The sequence below is a fragment of the Trichechus manatus genome, unplaced genomic scaffold, assembly GCF_000243295.1.
Source record: "Trichechus manatus latirostris isolate Lorelei unplaced genomic scaffold, TriManLat1.0 scaffold00171, whole genome shotgun sequence".
In the NCBI taxonomy this organism is placed as follows: domain Eukaryota; kingdom Metazoa; phylum Chordata; class Mammalia; order Sirenia; family Trichechidae; genus Trichechus; species Trichechus manatus.
In genome coordinates, this window is record NW_004444107.1 from 4,130,254 (window position 1) to 4,155,451 (window position 25,198).

The 25,198-nt window shown below is 39.8% G+C and overlaps 1 protein-coding gene and 1 non-coding gene across 2 annotated transcripts in view; one reads left to right on the plus strand and one right to left on the minus strand.

Annotated features, from left to right (window-relative positions):
- Positions 1–8,813: 8,813 nt before the first annotated feature.
- LOC111822402 (small nucleolar RNA SNORA24) lies at positions 8,814–8,944 on the plus strand. Its single transcript, XR_002825677.1, has one exon. It is a non-coding gene; the product is annotated as a small nucleolar RNA SNORA24 (small nucleolar RNA).
- A 2,783-nt stretch (positions 8,945–11,727) lies between these two features.
- PRSS12 (serine protease 12) overlaps positions 11,728–25,198 on the minus strand; it is a 92,740-nt gene continuing 79,269 nt past the window's right edge. Inside the window, exons 12-13 of the mRNA XM_004386802.2 lie at positions 14,326–14,606; positions 11,728–12,089 (exon numbers count right to left, since the gene is read on the minus strand). Of these exons, the coding sequence (XP_004386859.1) occupies positions 11,782–12,089; positions 14,326–14,606 (589 nt within the window). The 3' untranslated portion in view covers positions 11,728–11,781. The remainder of the gene's footprint in view (positions 12,090–14,325; positions 14,607–25,198) is intronic.

Here is a 25,198-nt window from a genome sequence, read left to right on the forward strand (position 1 = left end):
TGATTTCCTGACTGCTGCTTCCATGGGCATTGATTGTGGATCCAAGTAAAATGAAATCCTTGACAACTTCAATCTTTTCTCTGTTTATCATGATATTGCTTATTGGCCCAGTCGTGAGGGTTCTTGTTTTGTTTATGTTGAGGCTGTGGTCTTTGATCTTCACCAGTAAGTGCTTCAAGTCCTCTTAACTTTCAGCAAGCAAGGTCGTGTCATCTGCATATCGCAGGTTGTCAGCAAGTCTTCCTCTAATCCTGATGCCCCCTTCTTCTTCATATAGTCCAGCTTCTTAGGTTATCTGCACAGCATACAGACTGAATAAGTATGATGAAAGGATACAACCCTGATGCACACCCTTCCTGACTTTAAACCACGCAGTAACCCCTTGTTCTGTTTGAACGACTGCCTCTTGGTCTAAGTACAGGTTCCTCATGAGCACAATTAAGTGTTCTGGAATTCCCATTCTTCGCAACATTATCCATAATTTATGATCCACACAGTCCAATGCCTTTGCATAGTCAATAAAACACAGGTAAACATCTTTCTGGTATTCTCTGCTTTCAGCCATGATCCATCTGACATCAGCAATGATATTCCTCATTCCATTATTCTCTGCTTTCAGCCATGATCCATCTGACATTAGCAATGATAGTCCTCGTTCCATGTCCTCTTCTGAATCCAGCTTGAATTTCTGGCAGTTCCCTGTAGACGTACTGCATCCTTACCTAGCTTAAATTCCATGGCAAATCAGTATAACCACTCCCTTGCATACACTCCTCTTTCCCTTCTTTCACATTTCTTACTCTCTAGGCAAATCCCAACCTTAGTTAATTCCAACACTGTCAACTCCACATCTACACCTCTGTAGCTAAATCTGGTGTGGAGAAAAACATACAATCACACTAAGGATGTAAATTTAAATTCATTACAATAACTCAAGTGGGTCCCTAATGTGGCCCAGGAGTCCTACTACATTTCCATAGCCTATTCATTCTGATATCTTCTACTTACAGCTTTTCTTCTCTCCTCAAATTTCTAACACCTCTTCCCTCATCCTCACTCTCAGGTGATGACAGTGCTTCCTATTACGTTAAAAGAAAACATCAACAGAAGACAACATTCATAAGATTGTACTACCATATTCACTCATCTATCTGCATCTATACAAACATACTCCTTTATTATAGATGAACTGCCTGAACTACTATCTTAGTCTAACCTCCACCTTTGTGCTCTAGATACCTTCTCATCTCCCGAACAGTTCACCAAATCTCTCTTGTATCATTAATTTTTCCATTTCTACTGGATCATTCCCATTGGAATTCAAACACGTGTTAAGTTCTCCCATGCTTAAAAAATAATCTCTCGATCCCAAAACCCTCTCCAGATACTGCTCAAATTCTCTTCCCCGTACAGTATAATTCCTCAAAAAGATTTGTCGAAATTCACTATCTCCAATTCTTCTCCTTTTGTTGTTTTCTGAAATTGTTCTTAATGAGGTCCCAAATGATCTCCATATCGCTAAATTCAATGGTCAGTTCTCAATTCCCATCTTACCTGTACCATGAATAGTTGATCACTTCCTCTTACTTTAAACTTTTTTCTTGACTTTCAGGATAACACACTCCACTGCCTTTCCTCATACCTCACTTCTCAGAGTCTCTTACAGGCTGCAGTCAACAGCTGGGGCTGTAGTCATCTAAGGGCTCCGCTGGTTAAGGATCCATTTCCAAGCTCACTTATGTGGTTGTTGGCAAGATTCAGTTCCTCATGGGCCATTGGTCTGATGGTCTCAGTTCCTTGCTGGCAATGGCTGAACTTGGAAGTGGATCTTTAACCAAAATCTCAGAAGTGATATACCATATACCATCACTCTGCCACTCGAGGAGAGGATTACAAAAGGGCAAGAGTAACAGTATTTGAGGATCACTGGAAGCTATTTTAGAAGGCCGCCTACTACACCAGGAATGCTCCCATTCAGGAATCATGGGCTGCGTAGAATATTCTTCTTCCCAGATATTTACTAGTTTTGCTCCCTACCTCCTTCAAGTCTTTGTCCTAACGTCGTCTTCTCAGTGAGACTTTCCCTAAACAGCTTTTTTTAAATTACAATCCTCCATCCCCACACACTTCTCATTTCCCTTCCTTGTTTTATATTACTCCACAGCACTTATTAACTTTAACGTACCATATAATTTACTTATTGTGGTTGATTTTATTGTGTCAATCTAGCTAAACTAGTAGTACATTTCCCTTTCTCTGCATAGTTTCAGGTTAGACTGGGCCACAAGAGATATTTTACATAAGGTTTGGTAGATAGAAGTGAAGCAGCAACCATATTCTTTTTACACTTGGAAGGTCAGTGCACGGCATGAAGCAATGCTGCAGATTGTGCAAACTGTCAGTTATCTGAAAGCTCATCTGGTACATATGGAGAAGCAGCCAGAATTCTAATCTCCAGCTCTTGCCAGATCTCCTACTTCAGTTTCCACAACTCCTAGGTAAGACACGTGCTTAGGGCTATGACAAAGGGCACGAGCTTCTCCTACAGATCACTCCAACCATCAAAGTTGAAGCCTTGGAAGCAGGGAGAGGCCAATACAGATTCCAAACAATTCTTATGGATCCCAGACCATCCTTGCAGGTTTCTTTTTCTTATCATCTCCACTCCACAACTGTGTAATATCAAATCCCTATAATGAATTCATATAAACATATATATACCTATCTATATATCTGTTTTCATGGTTCTGTTTCTCTCATAGAACCCTAATACTCTAATTTATGTCTGTTTGCCATCACTGTAATTGCTCTGTGAATAGAAATTTTTGCCCATTTCGTTTACTGTTTGCCATGGATTGAACTGTGTCCCCCAAAAATATGTGTCAACCTGGTTAGGTCATGATTCCCAGTATTGTGTGGTTGTCCTCCATTTTGTGATTGATATAATTTTCCTATATGTTGCAAATCCTAATCTCTGCCTGTGGTTAATGAGGCAAGATTGGATTATGCTGAAGAGGATTAGGGTGGTGTCATGGTTTGAATTATGTCCCCCAAGAAATATGTGTATCAATTTGGCTGGGCCATGATTCTCAGAATTGTGTGGTTGGCCTCCATTTTGTGATTGTAATTTTACATTAAAGTGGATTAGGGTGGGATTTTAACACCATCCTTACCCAGGTCACATCCCTGATCCAATGTAAAGGAAGTTTCCCTAGGGTGTGGCCTGTGCCACCTTTTGCCTTACAAGAGATAAAAGGAAAGGGAAGCAAGCAGAGAATTGGGGACCCCATACCATCAAGAAAGCAGTGCCAGGGGCAAAGCGCGTCCTTTGGACCTGAGGTTCCTGCACTGAGATGCTCCCAGACCACGGGAAGACTGATGACAAGGACCTTCCTCCAGAGCCAACACAGAAAGCCTTCCCTTGGAGCTGATGCCCTGAATTTGGACCTGTAGCTTACTGGACTGTGAGAGAATAAATTTCTCTTTGTTAAAGCCATCCACCTGTGGTATTTTTGTTAGAGTAGCACCAGCTGACTAAGACAGAATTTGGTACTGAGAGAGTGGGGTGTTGCTCTAACAGATACCTAAAATGTGGAAGCGGTTTTGAAACTGTGAATGGATAGAGGAGTGGCAGCGGCAGAGAACCAACAGCAGCAGAACCAGGAGACCAGCTTGAGACGGCGCTGGAGCCGACCCACGACCCACGGAGTGAGAGAGCCGAGTGCCTGCGCACAGGAGGCTTCCTAGCGGAGTGGGGTGCCTCCAGGCATTTATCGGTGGAGCTAGGCTTGCTGACCCACAGAGCAAGGGAGCTGAGTGCCTGTGTGCAGGAGGCTTCCTGGCCGAGTACGGTGCTTCCGGGCACTTATTGGTGGAGCTACCCAGCTTTGGCACACTTGCCCCAGAAGGGCAGATGCGGGCTTGAGGCCCGAGGGCCAAAATGCCACAGGAAGCAGAAGCTGAAGAGACAAGGAACACAAGAAGCCGAAATGCCTCAGTCTCAAAAGGTACCGCCATGACCTCAGGAGTTTCAAAGGGTGGAGCCATAGCCTCTGGTGCTTCTAAGGGTGGAGTCGCCACTCCAATGGACTAGGAGAATGGTGTTCCTGAAGCTGAGGAAGAAGAGTTGCTGTCCCAGTGGGCCTGGAAGATGGAGCTGAAGCCCAGGGCCAAGGGGCCTCCACTCAGAATCTGGAGAGTGTGGTCAATACCTAGAGTCTGGAGGGCAGGGCCTTTGTGTAAATCGTCTCAGAGAACAGAGGATTATTTTCAAAGCCTTGAGGGCTAATATAATGTGCTCTGCTGACTTGCTTGGTGCCTGTTATCCCTTCTTTTCCTCTAGTTTCTCCCATTTGTAATGGAAATGTCTAGCTTGTGCCTGTTCTGCCATTGCACTTTGGAAGCAAATAACTAGTAGTCTAGATTTCACAGATGAAGAGGAATTTGCAGATTTTTGACTTGGACTTAAGACTTTTGCTATGATATGATGAGATGAATATGTTTTACATGTTGCAAGGATGTGCTTTTTGGGGGGCCAAAGGGTGGAATGTCATGGTTTGAATTATGTCCCCCCAAAAATGTGTGTCTCAATTTGGCTGGGCCATGATTCTCAGAATTGTGTGGTTGGCCTCCATTTTGTTATTGTAATTTTACATTAAAGAGGATTAGGGTGAGATTGTAATACCACCCTTACCCAGGTCACATCCCTGATCCAATGTAAAGTGAGTTTCCCTAGGGTGTGGCCTGCGCCACCTTTTACAAGAGATAAAAGGAAAGGGAAGCAAGCAGAGAATTGTGGACCTCATACTACTACCAAGAAAGAACCACCAGAAGCAGAGCGCGTCCTTTGGACCTGAGGTTCCTGCGCAGAGAAGCTCCTAGTCCGGGGGAAGACTGATGATGACGAGGCCCTTCCTCCAGAGCCGACAGAGACAGAAAGCCTTCCCCTGGAGCTGATGCCTTGAATTTGGACTACTAGACTGAGAGAATAAATCTGTCTTTGTTAAAACTCATGGTATTTCTGTTAGAGCAGCACTAGATGACTAAGACAGGTGGGATGTAACACCATTGCTCAGGTCACATCTCTGATCCAATGTAAAGGGAGTTTCCCCGGGGTATGGCCTGCACCATCTTTTATCTTACAAGAGATAAAAGGAGAGGGAAGCAAGTAGAGAAGGGGGGGCCTCATACCATCAAGAACAAAGCACTGGGAGCATAGCACGTCCTTTGGACCTGGGGTCCCTGCACTGAGAAACTCTTCGACTGGGGAAGATTGATGACAAGGACCTTCCTCCAGAGTAGAGAAAGCCTTCCTCTGCAGCTGACACCCTGAATTTGGACTTGTAACCTACTAGACGGTGAGAGAATAAATTTCTCTTTGTTAAAGCCATCCACTTGTGGTATTTCTGTTACAGCAGCACTAGATAACTACAACACTGCTCTAGCTGCAATACCTAGAACAGGGCCTGGCACATAGTAGAAACTGATTAAATATTCATTGATGAACAATTTAAAAATATAAGACATAAAGATTAAGCATTAAGGATGACAAGAAAGGGAATAGACAAATGTTCACTGATGTTCCAGAAGAAAGCTTCTTGTTGAAAAAAATAAATAGAAACTGAGATAGGTCTTAAAGGACAGGGAGGAAAATGGAAAATATACACTATGCTGTGGAATAGCATGAACAAAAATAGGAATGAGCAGCTAAGCGTAATGTACACTGTATGTTGATCAGAAGTGAGAAGTCTGGCTTGACCTGATAGTGGGGAAGCCATTCCTTCCAGTTTTTGTAGCACGTGAATAACGTGGAGAAAATGACAACTTTAGAAAATTTAATCTTGCAGGAATATACTCAGTTGATTGCAGGGGGGAATACAAAGGTATGGAGACAGCTGAGATATGTCTTAGATGAGTAGTGTGACAATAGAGAAAAGGACAGGAAAAGGTAAATATAAAAATAATTGTTATGCTGACTGGGATCACAACAGAGGGTCCTGGACAGAGATGGAGAAAAATGCAGAACAAAATTCTAACTCACAAAAAAAGACCAGACTTACTGGCCTGACAAAGACTGGAGAAACCCTGAGAATATGGCCCCTGGACACCCTTTTAGCTCGGTAATGAAGTCACTCCCAAGGTTCACCATTCAGCCAAAGATTAGACAGCCCCATAAAACAAAATGAGGCTAATGGGGCACAACAGTCCAGGGACAAGGACTAGAAGGCAGGAGGTCACAGGAAAGCTGGTAATAAGGAACCCAAGGTTGAGAAGGGACAGTGTTGACATGTTGTGGGGTTGTTAACCATTGTCATAAAACAATATGTGTACTAACTGTTTAAGGAGAAACTATTCTGTAAACCTTCATCTAAAGTACAATAAAAAAGATTAAAAAATAAATAAAAAGATACTGAAAAAAAAATAATTGTTAAAAAGTTTATGACTTGACTTCTGTAGAAATCACTAGCACTGTTCACTGATATTTTTGATTCTCCTCCCTCTAAGAACACAGTAGGATTCTACTTCTCCAGTGATTTAGAAAATAATATTGGAATCATTATTCCCTGTCCTTGAGCATAGAGAAATGTCCACAAGGACTCACAAGAACACATCAACTGGGACAATCTTGGAAATAATCTTTCAGGGAAGAAAAGTATCTTTTAGGGAACCTTTCACATAAAGCCAATCAAACAGAAGACAAAAGACTTTTTCCACTCTTATCTTTTTCTGTTAGCATCTAGTGAATAGAAATTTGTTGAACCAATGAAGACCCTCCTGACTGTCCTTACTGAAACCTGTACCAATGACTGTTAAGAAAGATGATTCAAAATGTAAGATCACAATTTCTAGCCAATGAGAAAAGGTGAAGCTTCCATTCTGTGATGTTAATATACACTGATGATTCTGTAACCTCGGATTCCGGCAGACATTAGCTCTGGCAGCATGCTTGTCCGCTTCCCACTTTTGCCCTTTTGAATATATGCTAAATAAAACTTTCTTTTTGCTTTACTACACTTTATGATGTTTTTTCCCCACACTACCACCCTTTTGAAGTTAGGTGAGATCATGCAGCTTGCCTGGGCCACGATATAAGAAATAATATTGGAGTTATTATTCCCTCTCCTTGAGCATACAGAATGTGACCCAGCTGGAGGTGAGCTCACAAAGACTCACAAGACACATCAACTGGGCCCTGAGGTATAAAGGCAATAGCTAAGATAATCTTGGAAAATATCTTTTAGGGAAACTTTCACATAAAGCTAATCAAACGCAACACAATGAAGACCCTCCTGATTCTCATTACTGAAACCCGTACCAATGATTGTTAAGAAAGATGATTCAAAATGTAAGATTACAATTTCTAGCCAATCAGTGAAAAAGTGACACTTTCAATGATTCTACCCATTTTGTGATGGTGATTTTACGGATGATTCTGTAACCTTCCTTGGATTTGGGCAGACATTCTAGCTCTGGCAGCATGCTTGTCCGCTTCCCACTTTTATCCTTTTGAATATATGCCAAATAAAGCTTTCTTTTTACTTTACTTTGTGATGTTTTTCCCCTACAACAGCCACGAAATACCAGTCGATGTAACAAGGGTCACCTCAGATTGGAAGCATTTAAGAACAAGTGTGTGACTGATTCTCAGGAGTCCTGGTGGTGCAGCGGTTAAAGCCTCAGCTGATAATCAAAAGGTCTGCTTTGGAACCAACCTGCCGCTCTGCGGGACAAAGATGTGGCAGTCTGCTTCTGTAAAGATTACCCCCTTATAAACCCTATGGGGTAGTTCCGCTCTGTCCTATAGGGTAGCTATGAGTCTACTCGAAAGCAGTGAGTTTGTTTTTTTGTTGTTTGGTGAGATTCTCTAGCTTTCTTTTTCCCTTCCACATTGTCTAGAAATATTACAAATATCCAGCCTGAGTCTTTAAAATGGACATGAGCACGAAAAGAAACGAACTTCCGAGACACATGTGTTTCAGGAGCAGAAACTCCAACGGAAGGCGAAGTCACAGACAGCAGAGACAAAAATACCGCTAGTTTCATATAAATTAACCTACCAAAAGGTTATGATGCGGAGACCTGTGGAACCTGGTGTTTCTGTAACAGACTTAAAATAACTCTCCTGAAGTACACCTAGAAACAACGCAATCTTCTCACAGTTCCGTCAGCCCGCGCTCACAGGGGCAGGGAGAAACGGAGAGAACGGAAGGGCAGCAGGGAGGCTGTGACCCACAATAGTCGTGGGACGGTGGCGGGATACGCGCCGGACCTTAAGGAGAAAACGCGAGGCCCGCCCCTCACGGCGCTTCCCCCGGAAGAGCGTCATCAAGTCTATAAGAGAGCGTGCGCAGAGGCACTCGGCCTTTTACATCCGGGGAGCGTTAAGGTTAGTTTTGAAGTTTCAGTGCAGTGGTTTACGCGTTTTATTAATTGGGTTAGAGGTTTTGGACGTAATTAAAATGCAGGACATCCTAGGCTACTGTCGCAGTGGTAGGCCGAGATCGGTTTTGAAATCTTCCAGGTTCGCTAGCGTGGGCGGCCTTAGACGTTGTTTCGGTCGCTCAGCGGCCACGTGCAGCCCTGGGTCTGGAGCTCCAGGCTGACGCCTGGGAGCCAAAGACCCTCGGGTGAAAGATCCGTGCCTCAGGTGACTGGCGTGAAGGTCATTAGTTGCTGTCGGTGGCATGTGCACATCCTGAATCTACTCTCCGTCGCTATTAAATCAACAGCAACCCAAAGCCTGCCACAGATTTATCCAGAGGGTAAGTAATTTTTGGAGTTTAAGCTTGCTGATCATTTCTAGGATTGGGAATGTCCATGTATCTTTGGGACCTGTCAGCTGTGGCAGTCTCCCTTCCTAGCCATGGAAGAGTATATTCTTGTTTATTGGCAAAGCTGTTACCATTTAATTGGTATCAGATTCTGACTTGCACAAGTAACATTCTTAGCTGTTAAAAACCTGGAGTGTGCCGGATAGGGGAAACTTTTCTAAGTATTGTTAAAATGTTTCTAGGATGCTGGCGTAATTCACGACAGAAGAGAGAAAACGAGGTACGCTTCCTTTTTGTTATTTCTGAGTTAATCGGAAGCCCCTCACCACTGAGGAATTGAAATGTTAAAGTTTGCCTTTTCCACACGTTTTGTAATTTTAAAAAGTAAATGGCTAATGGAGAGTAACCGACTTAGCTGTGAAGACATTGCGGTAGGACAAAGACAGATCTGAGTTTTATATGATGGGTTTTTTTTTTTTTTTTCCTCCCATAGATTCCAAGAAATCCCAAGTCAGTGGAGAGTGAAGTCTTGTTCAGCATGTTGAAGTGGATCACCCAATTTGATTTTAAATGTTAACTTCTTGCGATTGGATGGTAGTAATGTTCCAGGAAATACCTGGGCAGTACTTTCAATAGGCCTAAGTATTTTTAAGTTAGTAGAGCAAAGAATTTAAGCAGAAAATAAAGTTGCTTCTTTGTTATAATTTAATAAAATGCTTGATTCATCTGCATAACCAGTGTTTAACTGCATAATTAAATAGTTGAGGATAGACTTAAAAATGTAGTGAACAGACATACCTCTTTTCTGGTAAGAACACATGTGGAAGTAACATGAGTGAGTTAGAACAGATTCCAGCACTTTGGAAAACATCTTGCATATGAAAATAACCTGGTCATCCCCAAAGGAAAAGACAGGCTTTCATTTAGTTGGTACCACACAAAATATTAAGACGATTGTACAAGGTGAAAAGTTATTTGCGCAAATTTGCTTTGAATACTTGTATTTTTAAAAAATCACACTTAGCTATAATCAGATTTAGCTATACTAAAGGCATGTTTGGTGAACCACGTATTCTTAGGGGTTCAGCAAACTTAATGCCTGTTTTCCTAAGACACCATGCCTATTTGTTTATATACTGTCAATGGCTGCTCTTTCCAGACAGAATAGTTTTCCATAAAAAGGTTGCCAGCCCCTGATCTATTTAAAATTTACATGTTGATTGCAGCTAGCACTAGTTTGAAAACAGCCTGTTGAGAACATTTCAGAAAAGATTATCTCACCATTACACTTTTTTTCCAAGCCCTTGTGAGCTGTACATCATGTAGCTCTACTATTCATAAATGGTGAATGCCGCTTTAGAAGTTATTCATCAAAATCACACTTAGAAAAACTTTAATGTTGTTCTGACAAATGGCATTGCAGTTCTGCAAAGCAGTAATATAAAGCACCTTTAGATTAGTACCACTTTACAGTCAAAGGGGTACCTGATTTGATGCTGAAGAGAACCAGGTTTTTAGATCGCAGAAAGGGTGGCTTACATTTAAGAGGATTATTCACAACCATTATATTTGCTGCTTGAGATTTCCTTTGGGAGAAAACATTCCCATTTGCAAAATTTGTTGAGTCAGTACCCTACGCAGGAGCAATGTATGGTTAATAGCTTTGTTGTGGAGTTTAGATTCAAAGCTTTTCAACAGCTGTGTCTCCTTGGCCTGTTTTCTCCATTTGTAAAGTAGGGTTAATGAGAAGTATTTTTGAAAGTATGCTTAGATTTGACTGTATTGTGAATGTCTTAGGAAATAGGTATTAACTCAGTTACCAGAAAGTTGCAGTAGGTGGCACTCTTCCATTGTGGTCCAAAAAATGGGCATGATGCTACGGAAGACTTACAGTTCTTTATTCTATCTACTAAGTTAAAAATTTGAGGTGATGACCTGAAAAGCATAATTAGTACCCTCCCTCTCAAAGATTCTGGAGTTTTAATAGTTTTCAATAGTATGCTGAAAGCAATGGTGGCTATAACACTGGGTGCTTTTATACTGTTAACCATCAAAACTTCTGGGGAAAAAATTTACAGCAATAAAGTTTCTCTTGTCCTGGCCAGTTAGAATTAGGGTAGTTAGGTTAACTTTTGAAAGAAACTGACCTGAAAATATTTTAGGGAAGAGATATTGAAAACTTCTGACAGGTAAATTCACAATGCTGAAACAGTTGCCTAAATTCTGTCTTAATTTAAATAGTCTTTAATGGCAAATTATAAATATGATGGTTTAGAAATGCATCACTTCCAAATTTTGCTAGTAGTTTATAATATGAAAAATCGCTACAGTGTATTTATCTCTTATGGTTTCCATAGTGATTGTTGAGTACATGGATACTTGCTTCCAAATATCAGATCACTTCATTTAGGAATGTATTGTGATGGGCAAATGTCCTTGTGGCTCAATGATACTATTATTCCAGTCTATAAATGTATAATGCAATTTCTTTACACTTTTGGCCCTTAGTTTACTCATCTGACAAAGTATAAAGATTTCTTCGAGCTTTTTGGAAAGATCTGAGCTTAAAACATTACATAAATTGAAAATAATGCCATTCTTATTTTGAGTGCAGTAAAGGGTATTTTACCATGACAGATACGAAGAGATACCATACACATATGAAGTTAACAATCCCAAACAAGTATAAAAACCTGAATGCAAAATCAAAAAACTAACTTCTCTGGAGGATGAAACTAAAGAATTTAGTAAAACTAATGTGAGTAGGCAACTGCTAATTATAGTATTCCACTGAGGTATCTGTGACCAGTAATGTACACATTACAACTTCTCAAAAGGAGCAAGGGGTACACAAGCCTCAAATCTGTCAACAATTTTTATCACAACACAAAGCAGAAACATGGATCTCATTCCCCATTAGTTGTCATCTCTGGCTCAGCGCTAATCGGGGAGATTGTGAAATTTTCCGTCATATTCTTTAAATATTTTTTCTTGAGGTTTCCATGAACAATTACAGTTTGGTGACACTTTTTATCCAAGGTACAAAGGCTGAGACTTTGGTGTAAACACCAGGAGAATCCTTGGCTCCACAGCCATAACCCCAGGAGGTCACCCCAAAAACAACCCAGCTCTCTCCAGTCCGTTCACACATCAGTGGTCCTCCGCTGTCTCCCTGGCAGCTGTCCACCCGTTTGTGTTCATGGAGGTTTCCAGCACACAGCATCCTCCCTGTAAACCGACCCTTATACCGTTCTTCACAAAACCTCTTGGGAAGCAATGGGATGGCTGCTTGTTGTAGAGTTCTTGAATACGCTCGTCCTACTCAGACCAAATAATCTGAATTAGTCAATGAGATTCCAGTCAACACACCTACTGAAAAGAGCTTCATTTAGCAATTAAAATGAACATTTAAAGTCTTGGGGGTGGGGGTGGGGAAGGATTCCTATTGTAGCATTTGGTTCATTTGAAATGAGTGATAATTATGTCAATGTCATTAACTGCCATTTTGAATGTTGGCACTTAGCACTAGCCCATCATTAATCTGTTTCTCAATAGAGAATTTTTGTGAATGAGTAACTAGCATTTATGGACATGGCTATAGAGAAAGTTAAACCTAAATAGAGCACATTTGTTTACTGAATTCTGTAAGAAAGCTAAGAATGAATTAATAACTAGTTTTACATTAGCACATTCATTCCCCTAAGAGTCATCTACTTCATGGAGTTCTGATGATTAATTATAAACAACAGTTATATATAAGCCCATAAAGTGGCAATAACTGTCCTGAATAGAAACATGGTAATTCTTAAGGATGATTCAAAAACAAAACATTGCACATACTTTTCCATATACAAACAGGCTAAGTTTCACCAGCTGATGTTAACAGTACTCTTTGCTGGTAAGCCATTCGTTCTTTGTTCATTATTCCTTGTTAAGTGGCTAAAATGTATAATTGATATGTTTTCTGTGATGTCTTTTTCTTGGATATAGAGTCCAGCATTATTTTCTGATCCTATTTACTCAACTGAGTAACTGGTCCACAATGAAACACATTCTGTTAAATTTACTTCCTTGATCACATCTATTAATTTAGATGTAGTGTCCAAAGGTGACTGAGTCTTCCCTTTAAAAGTAATCATAAATCTCCCATTATACTTTTAGCTTTCTCAGAGTCTTGATTTGCCTAATTGGATCAGCATAGTTTACTGAAAAGGCTCTTACTTTGACCAGATTTTATCATTATGATACCCAATAAATGTTTCCTTTTTAGGTCTTTGTGGCTTATCTCTGGTTTGGTCCCAATGCTTTTCCAATATTCTAAATCTGCTACAGATATTCTGAATTTTAATACTATGAAATAGTTTAAGTCTAAAGTCCAGATTTAGTGTAACATGGGATAAAATAAACATCTACTAAATAAAACCTTATTGAAATTATCATCTGTAGAAATATACTGGTTCAACACTCTTCAAGAGTACAATTAAGAGTGTAACTATTTTTAATGGAGAGCCATCAACCTATCATTTCTTGGTATACAATACTCATTTGTCACCTACTCCAGGTGAGACCGCAGGTCTACTGTTTGAAGGTTTACCTTGACCAAGCACTAACTGATACACATGGATCTAACTCTGCAGTGAGACAATACAGAAAACTGTTCACCTGAGAGGAGCATACACTAAATACCATGCTCCTGCTAAGAAACACTGGTGATGCAAATGATTACGCACTCAGCTGCTAACCAAAAGGTTGGTGGTTTCAGTTTACAGGGTAGCTCCCCAGAAGAAAGACCTGGGGCCTGGGGGTCTGATCCCATACAGATTACAGCCAATAAAACACTAAGGGGCAGTTCTGGTCTGTCACATGGGGTCACTAAGAGTTGTAGTAGAAATCGACTTGAGGGCACCTAACAACAACATGCTCCTGCTTAGGGGGAGGGAGGAGAAGATGGAAGTGGTAAGGAGGGGGATTAAGGAGAAACTTGAGTGGGTTGGGCCCCCACTTCAACCTCAGCAATTCTGCTTTGTCTTTTCTGTATTTAGGAATTCTCTATAAGATTTAGTTTGATAAAGGGCTCCATTGCAAAAAAAACAAACCATCAACCACTAATAGCAGTTCCAAAAGCCCTTTGCTGGGCTTATCAAAATCATCTGGAAAAGCTTTTTAAAATACAGACCGTCAGGTCCAAATCATGGGGTGAAGTCTTAAAATCTATTCCTTTGTCCCCTCACTAATCTAGGGAATTAAAAGTTTCTGGAGGATTCTCTATTCCTTAAGCTCCCACAGGAAAAATGGTCAAGTATACCACCTCTACATTAAAGGCAACTGAGTTCTTTGAGTTTGTGGTAAAGGAAGGTCTAACTGGAACCAACAGTACCCTCCCAGGATATAAATCCAAATTATACACATACATTTCACAACTGGCAATATTTCCAAACATCACTAAGCCTGAGCCCATTTAAGACTTTACCACTCACTGCACACACAAATGAGTGGATAATCTCAGACAAGAAGGTGCCTAGACTTTCTTATTCTTTTGAATTATTTACATTACCTGTGTCTCCCCATCCTGTTATGTAACAATTGGGAGCTGTTTTCTGTGGCCTCTCTCTCCTGAGTGGTAAACAAGCTGGCAAAACGTGGCTACTGAATCTGGCACATTGTTCTTTTGCTCCTTGTAATCTAACCAGGGCAATGTCGTAGTCACTGCTGTCTGGTCGATACTGCCGGTGAATCACAATCTGTTGAACTCCAATTTCTTCTTCAAACTCCTCTGGCACCAGAGTATGATAATCCCCAAGTCGAACAGCATAGTTCCTAGTGCTATTACCATACCTGAGAGGCAGAGAGCGCTAATGAAGGGCTTGTTTCAAACACTGAAAACTGGTGATTGTCACCAAGGAAGGTTAATAGAGATGCTGTAAGCCTTTGTTCAAGTCATTAGTTCCTTTTGTATATTTAGTCTTGCCATTCCTCTGACCACTGCTCCTGGTCCTTTACTTAAAAACCCACTGTTATTACCTCTTTTCACCATTTAATCCACATTACCTTCCACTGTTTTTCTTTTCTGAGAAGCAGATATGGAAGATGAATGGACAATAAAGTCAACTCATTAGCCTGTCATTTCCCCACGGTAAGAAAAAGCAACAAATTGTACAGGGCAAACTTACTGTCCTGTATTTGCTGTCATCATTTCTCTATCATTTTCAAGATTGTCAGTTCATTGTGAAGCTCCATAAGGGCAGAAACCATGTCTGATCTAGATTATATCCCTCATGATGCTTAGCACAATCCACTTTGCTCCTGCTAGGTGCACTCAACTGCTGCCCTTTCCTGTGAACCAAATGCAAACCAAAACTATACTTTTAGCTCAACTTTCATTATATTCCCTCATCTCTCAAATCTTTGTTCAAATGTCACTTCTACGATGCCTACTTTGATGCCCTCATATTTAATTGCAGCTGACCCTGTTATTTCCTCTTAGCCCCAGCACTCCCAACATCCCTTAAACTGCTCTACTTTTCCTTTGTTCTTTAGCATTTACTACTTTAATTTTTATGTGTATTGTTCTCTGACTCCCCCTGCTTGAATGAATAGCATTCAAGGGCAAAATCTTTGTTCTTTTTGCTGATGTATCTTAAGCACCTAGAATAGCAACTGCCCCAAAGTAGGAATGCAACATATATTTGTTGAATTGTGAATGAATGAATGTATAATTGTAATGTTAATACTTTTTATCTCCATGAGAAGCTAGTCAATTAAAATTGAAACACCGTGTTTACTAGATTGATAGTTCTCAGCCTGCTTTTCAACCAACCTACCTTAATTCTGGTACATCCACCTATAGCAGGGTTTCTCAATTTCAGCACTATTGACACTTTGGGCCAGATAATTCTTTGTTGGAAGGACTGTCCTGTGTATTGTAGGACGTTTAGCAGCATCCCATTCATAAGATGCCAGTAGCACCCACCACCCCAGTTGTGACAACCAAAAATGTCTCCCGATACTGCAAAATGTCCCCTGGGCGGGCAAAATCATCCCTAGAATGATGGGCAAAATCATCCCACTGACCTAGAATATGTGACCCAACCTACCTCCTGGTTACTTCATCTTTCTCACTGAAGATCATAGCACTCAGCTCACTGTCTTCCCCTCTACCATTACCACAACATCCTTAATGATTTAATTTCCAACACTTTCCCCTTTTGGCTCCCTGACTTCTTCATCTGCAATGAGTGTATCCTCCACCTCATCTCAACCGCCGACTCCTGAGATAAGACTTAGACCTTGTTTTCACCAAATACACTTCTGAGATCTCGATTTCAAGCATCTCATATTTTGCCTATTACTTCCTGTTTTTACAGCTCTACAATTCTTCAGTCCCATTGGATTTCAATCCTTTGACCCCACTAGTTTTTCATTTCACTCTCATTCTGCTCATGACTTCCTTTCTTGCCTGGTTTGGATTTCACCTTCCATTACTATAATTACTCTTTTGCAAAATCTCTCAATTCTTTTCTTTTACCTGCCAGAACTCCAACCTTGGTTTCATCAACTCTCCACTTACATTGTGCTGGCATCTTACTATTGAAGGTGAAAAGCATACCTCTAATGACTCATCTGGAGCCCTGGTAGCACAGTGGTCAAGAGCTCGGCTGCTAACCAAAAGGTTGGCAGTTCGAATCCACCAGCCACTCCTGGGAAACCCTATGGGGCAGCTCTACTTTGTCCCGTTGAGACGCTATGAGATGGAATCGACTCAATGGCAACGGGTTTTGGTTTGGAATGACTCACCTAAGGAGCCCTGGTGGTGCAGTGGTTAAGCACTCAGCTGCTAACTGAAATGTCGGCAGTTTGAAGCCACCAGCTGCTCCATGGGAGAAAGATGTGGCAGTCTGCTTCCATAAAGATTACAGCTTAGGAAACCCAATGGGGCAGTTCTACTCTGCCCTATAGGGTCACTATGAGTTGGAATTGACAGCAACAGAAATGATTCATCTTAATATTTTGACGAAAACTTGAGAGTCTTTCACTGGATACAAGGTCTGTACTGGAATGTGAGCTTAGAAAATTGGGTACTCAAAAACTTAGAATTTGCTAGTAACTGCCTATTTAAAATATAGCCTCCCATTTACTCCTTTAAAATTTTTGGAGGTTATGAGATACCTAAACATTCTAATAGCCCTAAGTAGGGCTCCAACCACTTGCCATATATAAAGTAATTTTCTAAACTATGTCAGCTCAAAAAACTAAACAGCACCACAAAGATGATTTGGCTTACACAGCCTCTTACTATTGATCTATAACACCAATAATTTCTGTTAATTCCTTACGACTCTACACTTTCAACCTTAAATTATCATATATTTTTAAAGCTCAGAAAGCTTTTTATATATTGTGCCTTGAGATTGTCCTCTTAAGAGTTTCACTTCAAAATTTAAGGAAATTTTAGGATTATTTCACATCCTAAAACTGTAAAAAGTAATAGTCTTGGAGAATTATCAAGTAATTAAATAATGATCATTTTTACTTTCTATGTACTAACAATAATAATATACTATAAAAATATAGAAGCCTTATTAATAATATATCCATGTATTTAAAATAAAACCCCAAGTGATTTAAACACCTTTCTAACAAGAATAATTGTCAATAACACATCCCTTAAAATGCTCTTGAAAAGTTTCATGTATCTTTGGGATGGATTTGAGAAATTGTGTACAGCTGTGCTGTCCAGTCAGGTAGCCGCTAGCCACATGTGGCTATTGAGCGTCTGACATGTGGTTTGTCCAAATTGAGATGTGCTAAAAGTATAAAATACACATGGATTTCAAGTATGAAATAGTATGAAAAAAGAATATTAAACATATTATGTATCTCAACAGATCATAAAATATTAGATATTACAATAATTTTTATATGGATTATATTTTGAAAGATATTTTAGATATACTGGGTTAAATAATAAGCCCTGGTGGCACAGTGGTTAAGAGCTCGGTTGCTAACCAAAAGGTCGGCAGCTTGAATCCACCAGCTGCTCCTTGGAAACCCTGTACGGCAGTTGTACTCTGTCCTATAGAGTCGCTATGAGTCGGAATCGACAGCAACGGGTTTGGTGTTTTTTTTTTTTTTTTTTTTTTTGGTGGGGGGGTAATAAAATATATTACTAAAATTAATTTTTTTCTTTAGCTTTTCTTAATTTAAAGTTACACATATGGCTCATGTTTGTGGCTTGTACTATATTTCTATGAGACAGCACTGATCTAGAAAAATAATTTGGTATATACTAAGCATCCTATTATATTTCTTTCATGTAGTCTCTGATGTTGCTTGTGAGTAACTTCTAAATTTGAATAATGAGATATTTCTTGAAGTGTCAACTGTTGATATCTTTTAAGATAATTACGGGAGCCCTGGTATAACTTCTAAGTTTGAATAATGAGATATTTCTTGAAGTGTCAACTTTTTATATCTTTTAAGATAATTACAGGAGCCCTAGTGGTGCAGTGGTTAAGAGCTTGGATGTTAACCAAAAGGACAACAGTTGAAATCCACCAGCCACTCCTTGGAAACCCTATGAGACAGTTGCACCTTGTCCTGTAGGGTTGCTATGAGTCAAAATCGACTTGACAGCAATGGGTATTCAACCTATTAAAGACTTATTGCAACAATATTTTCCATTCTGTGAAAATATAGCTGTGACACTTAACTAAAATAATCTTTGCATCTAAACAGGCCGTATAAATCTATTCTACGTTATCTCTAAAAATTGAGTCTTTCAACCAATAGACAAAGAAACAGGAAATTACTACACCAAAGAGATTTGTTTAAAAAAATAACTGCAATATTAAAGTCTTGGGCAGTTTGCCATTTCATGCTTGGACTATTGCAATAATCTGCTAAATGGCCTCTTGGCTTCAAGTTTTAACTTCTTTAATCCATCCTTCACACTGCAGCCAGGGTGATGTTTCCCTTTGCTTCCTAACTACTTCTCTGAGCTTTCAAGGGCTCCCCACTGTCTACATAATAACGTTCAAATTCCTTAAATGATATACAAACCCTTCCAAAAACTGGCCTCTCTGATACCAGCCTGGCCCCTGTGCCCTTGTCCTTTAAACTGCTTGAAGATTTGCCTCTCACACCTATGTCTTTATTCAAACTGTTTTCAATATCCCCTTTTACTCCCCTCCAGCCTAATATGGCAGACTGATCTTATCATTCAAGTCTCAAGTTGAGGATCTAGTAAGCCCTTACTGATCCCCTGCCCTGCCTGAGTCCTTTTACTCACTCCCAAATAGCACTGTCAGAGCATTTATAACAGTGTCTAGAACTTAACTTGTTAAGATATCAGGTCTCCCCAATTAAAGGATCCTCAAGTGCAAGGACCATGTCATTCTCACTTTTGTATACTCAGCACCAAGCAAAGTACTTGCCACAGAGAAAACTCTTAATAGATGTATGTTCAGTGACTTCTTTTGAAAGACATCTATATACACATATATACTTATGCTCTCATCCCTAACTACTGAAACCAAAGGGACATCTTACCAATTTCTGTATTATAACAAAATCATCACAAAAGTTTCCATTTCAGGAAAAAAAAATTCCCCACAAGATCTAACTCTCTTTTAAACATTGGCTGTCCATCAAAATCATCTGTACTGTTTTTAAAAAATGCAATGTCCAGCCCACATAATCTCAGAGAGTATAAATTAATAGGGCTGAGGTAGGGACACAGGTGATTCAAATTCGTCAGGACCGAGAAACACTGAACCAAAGACTCTTAAAGGCATGGGCATAACTCTTGCCCCTGCATGCCTGGAATTTCACTAGATGAAGTAAACGTCCTAATAGATAATGTATCATCAAAATGAAAAAGCATACACATTCTATATGTATACTGTGTTTTCTGATCACGTGTTTTACTGCAGGTATTTTTAAATTTATGCCATAATTCATATGCTCACTAATCAGGAGTTAATATCAAATTTAAAATTAAAACAAAATATTTACCCAAGAAGGAGCACCATTCTTGCCAGAATGAAGTCTTTTATTAGTACCTATACTTTTATGGATTGACACAGTGGCTGCAATGATGGGTTCAAGCATAGCAACGAGCGTGATGATGGTGCAGAACCAGGCAGACTTTCACTCTGTTGTGCGGACGTTCACTATGAGTCAGAACCGACTCAATGGCACCTAACAACAACATAGTTTTTAAAGTTGTCCTGATTTAAAGAAATGGAACAGCTCAACTTGAGCCATGATTCCCACACTCCTGTAAATTGGATTATTTTTATAATAGATTTAATGCTTGGAATTCAAAGAGCACGAGACTGGATTAATTTGCCAACCAAATATTTGTCTTCTAGTGTCACCTCTATCAACGGATGTGATTATATACTTCAGAAATAACACTTTGGCTGAGATTCTCAATATGCCAACTTTGAAAGCATTTAATATAGTTCTAGGCTTCTCTTTTTCAACATATTTTAAGGTCTTTTTAGTTAAGCATTTGTTATTTTGATAGACTTGTTTACGATATTCAAAAATGCTTCTAAAACAACCATTTCAGGTCTTGGCTGACACATCATTCAGTTGTTTGCCTTGCTAAAATGCCTTCAACTCCCCCTCAAAAACTGGCTGAAATTCCCAGACAAGCTTGAACAAGACAGGATCTAAGACACGGCAGTTTAGTAAAATCCAATATCCCGGATTGAGATTCTAGAGTTAAAATAAACAACGAAAAAAATTTACTAGAATTAAAAATAGAAGTTAACAATTCAAGTTGCGGGATCATATTCTTTATTATGTATTCTCTCCATGGATTCATCTCTACAAGAAAACAACATTTTACATCAGCCTATGCACATCTGCTACTACTAAACTCTGTTTTTCTCTGCTGTCTGGATGAAATTCAAAAAGTGATTGACTGAAGTTCAGCTTGTGGATATGGTTCAGTTGCATAAGGAGAAGTATCCCTGTCTACAAAACCTTCCATGGTGCCTTACATATATATAGTGTGTGCTCTGAAAATGGCTTTTGCATACCCGATGACATTATGTATATTACCAAAGACCATGTTCTTAAGGACTCTGCTCGACTATATACTAGGTCATGATGGAACATATGTTACACACCTGATAAACTGTGTTCTTAAAAAGTCTCATTACCTCTGTGGTTCATCTTTCTAATTACAAAGATCTGGAAGTTTCTGACGTTCAGAGCAACAATCGCTAACAATTTCCAGCTGCTATGGTGTTTCCAGGCAAAAAGTCAAAAAGATAAAATCAAGTAAAGCTATATTCTTAGGAGAAATCAAGTTTGGAGAAGAATTACAGAAATAAGAGAGGACTTGTTTGAGTACATTCCTTCCTCCAAAAGTTGTGCTTGTTTTCATATTAAGGAATTAAAAGGAATTAGTTTAATATTCAGGATTTTTTCTGTCAATTATATTGCTGTACCACTATAGACAGAACATCATTGCATGGTGCTTGTAGTTGTGACTTAGACTAGAAAACAACAAAAGCAAGAAATTTATATTGTGTAAGATTCAGAGGACAACTACAAAAAAACTTAATTTACCCGAGTTTCCTCTTCAACCTGCCAATAGGATATTGCATTCCAAAGTCTATACTGCATTAACACTAGGAAAAAATGTGAAAAGAAAAGATAGAAGGCCTTTAAATAGTGATTCACCAACTACTTCAGGTACCTTTGTTGTGTTGGACACCTCACAATATATGAAAGCTATAGAGCACACCCACCACCTGTCTGACAGTATGTTGTACTGTGGTAGCTTGCATGTTGCTGTGATACTGGAAGCTTTGGCATTGGTATTTCAAATACCAGCAGGGTCACCCTGGGTGGACAGATTTCAGCTGAGCTTCCAGATTAAGACAGACTAGGAAGAAGGACCTGGCAGTCTACTTCTGAAAAAATTGGTCAGTGAAAACTTTATGAATAGCAGTTGAATATTGTCTGATATAATGCCAGAAGATGAGCCTCTCAGGCTGGAAGGCACTCTAAATACGACTAGGGAAGAGCTGCCTCCTCAAAGAAGAGTCAACCTTAATGAAGTGGATGGAGTCAAGCTTTTGGGACCTTCATTTGCTGATGTGGCTCGACTCAAAATGAGAAGGAACAGCTGCAAACATCCATTAATAATCAGAACATGGAATATACGAAAGTATGAATCTAGGAAAATTGGAAGCCGTCAAAAATTAAATGTAGCACATAAAGATCGATATCCTAGGCATTAGTAAGCTGAAATGGACTGGTATTGGCCATTCTGAATCGGACAATCATATGGTCTACTATGCCGGGAATGAGAGTTTGGAGAGGAATGGCATCTCATTCATCGTCAAAAAGAACATTTCCAGATCTATCCTGAAGTACAACACTGTTAGTGATAGGATAATATCCATATGCCTACAAGGAAGACCAATTAATACGACTATTATTCAAATTTATGCACCAACCATTACGGCCAAAGATGAAGAAATTGAAGATTTTTACCAACTTCTGCAGTTTGAAATTGATGAAGCATGCAGTCAAGATGCATCGGTAATTACTGGTGACTGGAATGTGAAAGTTGGAAACAAAGGATTGGTAGTTGGAAAATATGGCCTTAGTGATAGAAACAATGCTGGAGATCGCATGACAGAATTTTGCATTGCCTTCTTCATTGCAAATACCTTTTTTCAACAACGTAAATGGCAACTATACAAGTGATCCTCACTGGATGGAATACACAGGAATCAAATCGACTACATCTGTGGAAAGAGACGATGGAAAAGCTCGATATCATCAGTCAGAAAAAGTCCAGGGCCTGACAGAGACTGGAGAAACCCCGAGAGTATGGCCCCCCAACACCCTTAGCTCAGTAATGAAGTCACTCCCGAGTTTCACCCTTCAGCCAAAGATTAGACAGCCCCATAAACAAAACGAGACTAATGGGGCACAACAGCCCAGGGACAAGCACTAGAAGGTAGGAGGGGACAGGAAAGCTGGTAATAGGGAACTAAGGTTGAGAAGGGAGACTGTTGACATGTCATAGGGTTGTTAACCAATGTCATAAAACAATATGTGTACTAACTGTTTAATGAGAAACTATTTGTTCTGTAAACCATCTAAAGTACAATAAAAAGAAAGAAAGAAAAAGGCCTGGAGCCAGCTGTGGAACAGACTATCAATTGCTCATATGCAAGCTGAAGCTGGAAGAAAATTAAAACAGTCCAAAGAGCCAAAGTATGACCTTGAGTATATCCCACCTGAATTTAGAGACCATCTCAAGAATAGATCTGATGCATTGAACACTAATGACCGAAGACCAGATGAGTTGTGGGATGACATGAAGGACATCATCCATGAAGAAAGCAAGAGGTCATTAAAAAGACAGGAAAGAAAGAAAAGACTAAAATGGACGTCAGAAGAGACTCTGAAAGTTGCTCTTGAATGTAGAGTAGAGCTGAACAGAAGATTTCAAACGGCAGCTCACAAAGACAAAGTAAAGTATTATAATGAAATGTGCAAAGACCTGGAGATAGAAAACCAAAGGGAAGAAGAAGCTGAAAGAACTGAAGGAAAAATTCAAGCCTTGAATTGCAATATTGCAGGAGTTTATGGGCAAAATATTAAACGATACAGGAAGCATCAAAAGAAAATGGAAGGAATACACAGAGTAAATGTATCAAAAAGAATTGGTCGATGTTCAACCATTTCAGGAGGTAGCATATGATCAAGAATCGATGGTACTGAAGGAAGAGGTCCAAGCTGCACTGAAGGCACTGGCAAAAAACAAGGCTCCAAGAATTGACAGAATAACAATTAAGATGTTTCAACAAACGGATGCAGCACTGGAAGTGCTCAGTCATCTATGCCAAGAAATTTGGAAGACAGCTAGCTGGCCAACTGACTAGAAGAGATCCATATTTATACCCATTTCAAAGAAAGGTGATCCGACAGAATGCAAAAATTACTGAACAATATCATTAATATTACACACAAGTAAAATTTTGCTGAAGATCATCTAAAAGAGGTTGCAGCAGTACATCAACAGGGAACTGCCAGAAATTTCAGCCGGATTCAGAAGAGGATGTGGAACAAGGGATATCATTGCTGATGTCAGATAGATCCTGGCTGAAAGCAGAGAATACCAGAAAGATGTTTACCTGTGTTTTATTGACTATGCAAAGGCATTGGACTGTGTGGATCCTAACAAACTATGGATAACGTTGGGTAGCATAGGAATTCCAGAACACTTAATTGTGCTCATGAGGAACCTGAACTTAGACCAAGAGGCAGTCGTTCAAACAAAACACAGGGATACTGCATGGTTTAAAGTCAGGAAAGGTATGCGTCAGGGGTGTATCCTTTCACCATACTTATTCAGTCTGTATGCTGAGCAAGTAATCCAAGAAGCTGGACTATATGAAGAAGAATGGGGCATCAGGATTGGAAGAAGATTCATTAACAACCTGCGATATGCAGAATACACAACCTTGCTTGCTGAAAGTGAAGAGGACTTGAAGCACTTACTAATGAAGATCAAAGACCACAGCCTTCTGTATGAATTACAAACTAACATAAAGAAAACAAAACTCCTCACAACTGGACCAATAAGCAACATCATGATAAACGGAGAGAAGATTGAAGTTGTCAAGGATTTCATTTTACTTGGATCCACAGTTAACACCCACAGAAGCAGAAGTCAAGAAATCAAATGATGCATTGCATTGGGCAAATCTGCTGCAAAAGATCTCTTTAAAGTGTTAAAAAGCAAAGATGTCACTTTAAAGACTAAGGTGCACCTGACCCAAGGCAGGGTGTTTTCAGTCACCTCATATGCATGTGAAAGCTGGAGACAATGAATACAGAAGACTGAGGAAGAATTTATGCCTTTGAATTATAGTGTTGTCAAAGAATATTGAATATACCATGGACTGCCAGAAGAACAAACAAATCTGCCTTGGAAGAAGAAGTAAAGCCCGAATGCTCGTTAGAAACAAGTATGGGAAGACTTCCTTTCACTTACTTTGGACATGTTATCAGTAGGAACCAGTAGAGGGTCAGCGAAAAAAAGGAAGACCCTCAATGAGATGGATTGACACAGTGGTTGCAACAATGGGCTCAAGCGTAACAACAATTGTGAGGATGGTGCAGGACCGGGCAGTGTTTCGTTCTGTTGTACATAGAGTCACTATGAGTTGGAACCCACTCAATGGCACCTAACAACGACAACAAAAACAACAACAACATAGAGCACACAGGCAGATGAGAGTTGAGTTACTAGAACTCTGCTAGCCTTCCAACAAAGTACCTGCATCATGTAAAGAGATCACATACTAAAATGGGTGGAACTGAGGCTAGTGGAGCTGAGTAGTTGCATGCTGATCTTATCCTCCCCAGGCCATCATTCTTAGATT